Consider the following 9068-nt stretch of genomic DNA (forward strand, 5'->3'; position numbering starts at 1 on the left):
AGTTCACCCATAACTGAATGCATTTACAAATATCAGTAGTGCAGCTCTTAAAGCTGTTTTGATGCCACACAAGCACTTAAAACACTTGGAGATGGAAGAAAAATACATTTTCAGAAGAAATGTAGACTTAAACAAGAATATACAACTAACACACACATCCTGTTCTCCCAGTATCAGTCCAGAGGTTTGGTTAAGGCATCTGGCAAATCCTCTTTCACTACCTTTGTGGATCTGGGGATGTACCAGTCACCAGGAGGTACAGGCGATAACATATCTGTCAGTGGTGAGCGAAATATTCACTACCTTGTTTTTGCATCAGAATACTTTTCCTTTATTTACAAAAATAAGTCTGATGACTTGATAATGGAAGTAATGTTGATTTAAAATAGGATTATCGAAACATTAGTATATATGTATTTTGTACTGATTTGTGTTTTCCCTCTTCAAATAAGCCATTCCCATTGCTGCTTCTATGTGTAGGCTCCAGGTTTGATCAGCTGAAGATGGAAGTGAGGAAAGGATCCATGGTGAATGTCAATCCCACCAACACACGCCCTCCTAATGACACACCAGAGATCCGCAAGTATAAGAAGAGGTTTAACTCTGAGATCCTGTGCGCTGCACTTTGGGGTAAGAACCGGTTCAGTATTTATTAATGAAAAAATATCAATGCAAAATGCAAACACTCTTACCGAAGTGTGTGTGTGTGTGTCTTTAGGTGTGAACCTTTTGGTAGGCACGGAGAATGGTTTGAAGCTACTGGATCGTAGTGGTCAGGGCAAAGTGTACCCCCTCATCAACTCTCGCAGGTTCCAGCAGATGGACGTCCTGGAGGGCCTCAACCTGCTCATCACCATATCAGGTCACAACTGCTGCCCACTGCTGTTGCTGCAGCTGGTTAAGTTTGTCTGTCCTTTGGTCATGAGATGATAAACAAGCTTCTTTTTTCTACATTTGAAAATACTAACAAAAGTTGGCTGTTATCCCCTACAAAGCTGTCTCTCACTGCTTTTTTTATTCACTCACTGTACTGACAGCTGTGTCATATGTTGTGAGTCTCCTCTGCTATGTCAAAAACAATGACCCTTCAACTTTAATTTCCTTTCTGTGAGGCCAAAGTCAAAAAAGGCAAGTAGACTGAGAGAAGACTGCGTTGCTGTGGCTGAAAAACGTGCATTTTTAATTGTGCCATTAGTGGCACAATTAAAAATCATACCTTCCCTTCCATCATCCCTTCTAGAGGGATTAGTATGTACAGCAGGAAAGGTTTGAGTTGGACAGTAATATCATGGGGAACAAAATAATATTTTCATATGAAATCCATTTTGCCATTTCCCGACCTTTAATTGCAGGATAAAAAAAAAATAATGTAACCACATTATATAAATGCACTTAAATAATTACTATAATGTAGTCAGATTTAAAATTGATCTTTCTCTCTGTGCATCTATTAAGGCAAGAAAAACAAAGTGCGTGTCTACTACCTGGCATGGCTGAGGAATAAGATCCTCCACAATGATCCTGAGGTAGAAAAGAAGCAGGGTTGGACCACAGTGGGAGAGATGGAGGGCTGTGTACACTACAAAGTGGGTGAGTGACAGATGATGGCTTTTTATCCGTGGTCTTTATTAAACTCCTGAGAAATTGGTGATGAATGCATTTGGCACAGTAAATTATTAATTACAAGTGTCTGATGTCAGATGGCCTTGTGCTTGTTCTGTCTAGTGAAATACGAGAGGATAAAGTTCCTGGTGATTGCTTTGAAGAATGCGGTGGAAGTTTATGCTTGGGCGCCCAAACCTTATCACAAATTCATGGCCTTCAAGGTAAGTCTCCCCTTTCGTATGAGCTGGATTAGTTATGCAAGGGCAGTCAACCAGAAGCGGGTTCAAGTTGATTATCTTCTCATTCTCCCTTTCTGCGTCCTATCACCCTCCACCCCTTTAAACCAGTCTTTTTCAGATTTGCCACACAGGCCTGTCTTGGTCGACTTGACAGTGGAGGAAGGCCAGAGGTTGAAGGTCATCTATGGATCTTGCGCTGGCTTCCACGCCATTGATGTGGACTCTGGAAACAACTATGATATTTATATTCCCGTTCACGTAAGTTTTATGGCAACGATTTGTAAAATATAAAGCGGACAGTAGCTCATCCCTCCGGGTTTCTATCTCAAACAGATCCAGAGCCAAGTGACACCACACGCAATCGTGTTCCTGCCCAGCTCAGACGGCATGGAGATGCTGCTGTGCTATGAGGACGAGGGCGTCTACGTCAACACATATGGGCGCATAATAAAGGACGTTGTCCTACAGTGGGGCGAGATGCCTACATCTGTTGGTACGGGTCACACCAAGCAGCATTGAATTGTAAAGACTGTAACTGGTTAATCCGGTCCTAACCTTACACTGTGCTCTGCAGCTCATATCTGCTCAAACCAGATCATGGGTTGGGGAGAAAAGGCCATTGAGATCCGCTCTGTGGAGACTGGCCACTTGGACGGTGTTTTTATGCACAAAAGAGCTCAGCGGCTGAAGTTCCTTTGCGAGAGAAATGATAAGGTAACACAGAAACACATGTAGGAGGCCAACTCTGCTTTTTGTGTGTGCATGCAAAGTATGAACACAGAGCCCGAAGCTCATGAGATACACAAAGAGTTATTTATATGTGAATCGGTGATTACCTCGAGTGCCTTTCCAGCACACCGTCCCAGCCATTAACACCTTTTAACAGCGTTGATTAGCTCCTGGATGCAGCTTGTTGGTAACATCTTTAAAAAGGAATAACATGCATCTCGATTGTGTCTATCCTCAGGTGTTTTTCGCATCAGTGCGGTCCGGAGGCAGCAGCCAGGTTTACTTCATGACGTTGAACAGAAACTGCATCATGAACTGGTGAAAGGACCCCAGCAGGGATCGAAGAAAGAAGTGCATCCGAAATTTGCGCTAACGCATGCACCAAACGTGAACATCACTCTCTTTTCTCTCCAGCAAGCTCACACTCAAGCACTCATAGTCCAAAGAGACACGCACACACACACACAACACACACCACACACACAGATACATACAAAAACAATCTTAAAATCCATTCCAACTTACACTCCTTAAGACGCAGTTTCAACCGTGACCCCGTGAAAACATTCTCCCTCGAGGATACCGTGAAAAACAGCCGATGAGCTTCATATGTTGATACCATCTATTTCATTTGTACTGTATATATTCTTGTCTTGATTTCCTTTTCTTTGTGGACCCGTGTTCAGTCGTAAATATTTAGTTCCTAATTGTGAAGTATGTTAACATTCCTTGATGGTTCTCTAGTACTTTTGAGAAAGGCATTATTTACTAATGGTATATATCAAAATGAAGCTGTAAATAGATAGCACCTTAGACTTGGATCCGAATCATTTGCAGGCCTCTTGCATAGCCGACGTGAGACGATAAACACCTGCAACGGCTCGTGGCCCCTGGTTATTTTGAGGCTTCTACAGATTCAGGGAGGCTCAAAGAATTATTACAAACATATTACAAAGGGACAAAGTCCGGCGAAGTAGCTTGTTTAAATTTTTTTTCTTCTTCTTCTTCTTTTTTTTCTTTTTTTTTAATCTACAGTAGACAGTTAAAGGAACTCTTACTTTGTTTCTCTGACCAAACCAAAATATGGTTCAGTTCTTAATCACTGGCAAATAAGCCTAAAATCCTCCAATAACAGAATAAATTCACTTTGAACGATCAATCAGAAGTCTCCATACTATACGGTACTCAGAATGAGTACGGTGAAAACTTCCTGCTTTGCCTTTTTGTAGTTTAGGCGAAACGATCAGTTGTATGTCTCATCAGGCTTGTATCTAAACTTTTTTGTTTCCATAGATTTTCAAAACTACACAAATTTGATATTTATATGTAGTGATTCTGTATTGGTATTAGCCTACTGGTATTTTTAATTTTACTGTAATTACGTTGCCATTATATTGCAATATATACTGTTCTCGTGGAGTGTTTTGAGCAGGGGAGTTCATATATTTGGCTAGCAGTGTTGGAGTATGACGGCAACTCTGAAGGGGAGAGAGGGGACGGGAGATTTGTCAGGAGGAGGAGGATGTTAGTGAGACACGGGAGGAGGGTTTGCCACCTTCCTACCACTCTGATCTACTCTACTGTATTATATTTTAGTTCTTAGACTATTTTGTTAGTGTGGATTTTTTTCGTGAGAAGTGTTTGTCCAGGCAATTGCGGTAGAACAGCCCTCTGTGTGTGATAGAAGTCATATTTGTCCTGGGCCAGTAGAAAGATTCGATTAATGGGGACTCTGCTGTACCACAGAGGGCTCCATCCCATCAGGCACTTTGGAGAGCACAGCTGAAAGTCACGAGACTTAATATATTTTATATCTGTACATTCTGCCAAAGTTCACCGTGTATATTTTGCAGCAGAGGTTTGAAGCAAGGCCAAAGGGAAAGAGGAGCTTATGGATGCTGACTAAGAAACTATTCCTACAGATCACTAACCAATATTTTTCTTTCAATATACCAATCCAAAATGTGAGTTAGTGGTGTTATGGTATGATTCTGTGTTTCCTTTGCATAGATTAGATTTTGTTAATAGCGCACAGGAATTTCCTTTTTTTTTTTTTTTTAAGGGGAATTAGACTTCAGGAAGCTGCTTAAGCGAGAGGTTAGTTGGTTGTTCCTCTACACCAAACACTACGGTACAAGCATGAGGCAGCCTTATCAGGAAGAGGCTTGATGAATGGAGCTTTTTGTTCAGTGAGTCACTTGGTTCACTGCACTGCCAGAGGTGGATGTTTAGCGTGGTTGCCGGGAAAATGTGCTGTTTGTTCACCAACTTGTACATCAGAGCTATTATATAAATATTATAAGAATTATAAACTGAATCTTAGCCAGTGATCTGTAGGAAGGTTTGTTAAAGCCTGCTCTTTAAGCTAAGGAGATATATTTTATTCATTAAAAAACGAAGAAAGCTATCAAGACTGCAGTGTACATTCAGGACAGAGCGTTTAATCGAAAGTTCTATAAATAGGTGGTTAATTTTCTGAGAGTATGCGATAAATGGGCATGGAAAGCACCTTCAGCAAACATACATTTACAAGTATATCTCACACAGATACTTTGGTGTGCATGTAAGCCATTGAAATAGATTATATAGTACTGTATCAAAGTTGTTTTCCCCTTAAGCGAATGTGTTTTTATTCCTAAGTATCTTTTATGTGCCATGACCTACTTTTCAAACGTCTACAACTACAATCGTCCCGGAGCTCTGGCACTCGTGCTTTTTATGATCAAATCCTTATTTTTTATCAATCTGCCATGTTTACAGTTAAAGCAGTGCCTTGGACTCGGGAAGGTGAGATGCTTTTTTTTTGGAAGGGTTGTGAGCCCACTCCCCACCCCTCTACGCCCGCCCCCTCGCTCCCACCCCCAAAAATCTCTTTACTGAAATCACACGAAGAAGAGGCACAATTATATTTGCTCCCTCGTCAAGATTAATGTCCTGTGCCAGTTAAGTGCACTTAAGTAAAATCCATATTATCTCTTAAATGGACTTGAAATGCTTTTTCTTTGTTCTTTCTTTCTTTCTGTTTTATTTTTTGGGCAACATATATTCTAACTTCAAATAATCAGCAGACAAGAATCTATTGAGAGAATTGCAATAACAGATAAGTTAATATATGTCCAGTTAATCCAGTGTAACGTGTTGAGGATGTACTCACAGCAGGAGCCAGCATAGAGTAAAGCCATGAATATGTAGAGGAAAAAACAAAAGTTAATGTGCACACATCAAGTTAAACTGTGTGTGTATGTGTGTGTTTGTGTGTGAGTGATGTCTGCTCCTAAAAATGTAGGTTCATTCTGCACAGGTGATCTAAGCGCTTCTTTAACATGTTGATTGTGTAATGTTGTAGTGGGGAGAGTAGCGTGACTTATCCCGAGAAGCCTATTTTATAAAATATGTAAATGAGTCTATATTGAGAAATAAAAAGTGAATGTACATCTATAAGACAGATTTGTATTTATATGAAAGTGTGTACCGCTCTATTAATCTAAGCACAATGTATTTTAAGGCCGAGAGATCAAAGCTATACCCGAGTCTAACGGAGAGATGGGATATTTTATTTGCCCCCCTCCCCCAAATATTCCCCTCTTTCATTCTGTCATTCATTAAACTAGTCCGGGTGTAATTAGGAGTTGTTATAGCTAAGCAGGAGACAACTGTGTGTGTATGTGGACAGTCTCAAAAATCTATCCAGACAGAAACATACAGGTCTGTTGTTAGCGGGGGAATCAGATGTGGCTGGGATTCAGACACTTGAGGTGACTCGCAGTCTGTTGTTGGATCTGCCCTCTGGTGTAAATGGCCTACAGGGGGGTGACAGGCTGATAATATTCTCAGGAGATGATCGCAATGATCATGAAGACAGAACTACACTGATGTTAGGAGCCCAATAATCTGTGGTGTGGGGTCATCGGCTCTTCACACGCCACAAACGAGCCAATAATCTTTCGTTTTCATAAAGTATAAAAAGTAATTCCACTGATTTTACACGTCAGAGTCTGTTTTTGGTGTCAGTAGGTGCTTCGTGTGATGTCGGGTCGCGCTGCTCGGGCCTGAAGGCCGACAAAAATTCTTGCATGAGACTACATTTTTGCACACTTGAATCTTTAACTGAAATTGCAGTGTGTGATTGTGGGAGCTTCAGTGTACAGGATAGTGGATGCATGCCTGGAAATAAAAAGATCTTTATTAATTCTGAAGTGTTAAACATGAATCTGGCTACTTCACACGTATAGCATGACGGATGGCTTGTGAAAAAAATGAAAATCATCCAAATTGTAGGAGAGCTCAAGCTTGAGTGTGTGCAAAGCTTTGATGTGTAAAATCAGTGCGTTTTCCCCTCTTTTAAACACATAACTTCCATAATGTACTCCATTCGCAGTTACGTGAAATATCCTGCATACACAAAAAATAATCACTTCCATGTAAACAAAAGCAAAAAGCCATAGCATCACTTAACTCTCGTCATTTTAACTGCATGGTTTGTGCTGGCAGGTTTTCTGGAGAGCACTGCAGCTAAATTATTAACGTTAACCATGAAAGCCTTTTGACAAACGTTTGTCGCCAACCCGACCGAGAGCGTCACTCCCAAACACTCAGCTTGTTGCCTCATTTCGTGCAGCAGAAATTCTTCTAATGGTGTTGCGGTCTGGAAGACGGAGGAGTGGTTATGGTTGGTGATTTCCCTAAATGCACCTTAAGATGTGAAAGTGCTATTTCATTTTGTGCCAACGACCATTAAAAGACCTGAACCTCACAGCTCATTAGTTTCCTGGGAAGATTGGCGTCAGTCTGGCCACAAGCTTGGACAGACTTGACCGCTGAATTTGTGTGATTTGACTCTTGAGTTGTAGGTGTGGAGGATTGTTCTTCTTTCTTTCTTCCTTTTTTTTAATTTAAAGCAATACAAGCGTTTGAAGAGTTTCAAAATTGTCCATGCGAGTGTGACTTGCAGGTCGTGATTCTCCAGTGGCCTTCGGCAGACTTAACATAGGCTAGTTTGTGTGTTACAAAAATCATTCTGTGCTTTCGCTTTTGTTTGTAATCACACATACACACAAAAAAAAATGTCGGTTTAACACAATCACATGCTGGGACGCTTGATGTAATCCAAAAACTGCCTTTATGAACTCTTAAGTATCGATAAATGGCTGATAGATAATCATCTCATGAGGCACTCTTCTCTTCTAACTTATATTTCTAATCAATCCCGTGTGACAGGATTAGCAGCTGTAGTCGGGGAGTGAGGCAGATCAAAACATGGGGAGCTCTACATCGACGTGGCTCTTTGGACAGAAACACAATATCTCTTGTTCTTTTTCAATAACTTTTTGGTTCGTTTTTTAGAAAGACATCTTTGCAATGTTTTAGTGTGCGCGCGCGTCTGTGTTCCTTGTGAGAGATTAACTCCAGATTGTATTTCATAGACTAAACTTTAAACTTTCAAGATTGTGTTGAATGAATTCATGTCTTAATACAGATTGTTTGAAAAATAAAATACCTTGATCGCATTTGAGTCTGTTTGAATTGTTTTTCTTTGCACTGCAACAAATGCCCAGTAGGGAATTATAGTATTATCGCAGCGAGGGCTGCAGTTGACATCGGTTTCGTATCACACATCAGCAGTGAACGGAGTGAGATGTACTTCAGTGTTCAGCCACATCATGGTGCTAAAAGTCTGCCTGGACTTCATGTTCCTGTCACTCCTCCTTTGTTACTACGAAGCAACTGTGTAGGGTCCACTTAACAAAAGGCACTACTCAGTCTTCATAGCCTAACTTGTAAATAGATTTAACAAATTTTCTTCAAGATTTGTTTTTGGTTCACAGTCCTCATTTTCTGAGTCAGAGATGCAGAATGAGCTGCAGCACCCCCCGGTGTCTAAAGACAAAAACATCCGCCAGACATTTCCATGTACCTAAAGTCTGTTAACAATGAGTTAGTGGAAAAGATATGACGTGCATCGGCATTCAACATTAAATTTCTTTGGAGACTGAAGGTTCAGGTTGCTGCCACACGTCTAATTAAGCAGATAACCAAGTTTCTGTGTGCCAGCTTTGAGTTTTACTACACTTACTGGCCACACCTCACTATTAGGGGTCTTGACCCCTTTTTGCCTTCAAAGCTGCTTTACTTCTTGGCATAGATTCTACAAGATGCAGGAAACGGAGACTTTGGTTCATATTGACATGCAGCAGCCTGAAAGGATGTATCCATGGTTTCGTTATTTGACAGGACTAAATTCTGACCTGACTATCTGAATGTCGCAGCAGAAATCAAGACTCATTACGCCATGGGACTTTTTTCAAATCTTGGCCATGCCTAAATGAGTTCCTGCCATGTGATTGGCTGATTAGATATTTGCTTTACCTAATATATCTAATAAAGAGGGAGGGGACTGTATATTCCAATAACCCATGTATGTCTATATCAGTGCTACTTTCAAATCTCAGGTTTAAGTAAAAACCTGAGGTTGTATAATGAGAATACCTGACAATA

At 40.7% G+C, this 9068-nt stretch overlaps 1 protein-coding gene across 2 annotated transcripts in view; it reads left to right on the plus strand.

Moving 5' to 3' along the window:
* mink1 (misshapen-like kinase 1) overlaps window positions 1-8080 on the plus strand; it is a 32399-nt gene extending 24319 nt beyond the window's left edge. For both annotated transcript variants that reach the window (XM_084942039.1, XM_084942038.1), the window contains 9 exons: window positions 172-283; window positions 481-630; window positions 719-862; window positions 1456-1590; window positions 1726-1826; window positions 1953-2102; window positions 2178-2337; window positions 2419-2558; window positions 2812-8080. In XM_084942039.1, coding sequence (XP_084798165.1) covers window positions 172-283; window positions 481-630; window positions 719-862; window positions 1456-1590; window positions 1726-1826; window positions 1953-2102; window positions 2178-2337; window positions 2419-2558; window positions 2812-2895 — 1176 coding nt within the window. In that variant the 3' untranslated portion in view covers window positions 2896-8080. The remainder of the gene's footprint in view (window positions 1-171; window positions 284-480; window positions 631-718; window positions 863-1455; window positions 1591-1725; window positions 1827-1952; window positions 2103-2177; window positions 2338-2418; window positions 2559-2811) is intronic.
* Window positions 8081-9068: the final 988 nt, after the last annotated feature.

Source organism: Perissodus microlepis, chromosome 10 (assembly GCF_051167445.1).
Source record: "Perissodus microlepis isolate ML-2025 ecotype Zambia chromosome 10, ASM5116744v1, whole genome shotgun sequence".
NCBI lineage: Eukaryota > Metazoa > Chordata > Actinopteri > Cichliformes > Cichlidae > Perissodus > Perissodus microlepis.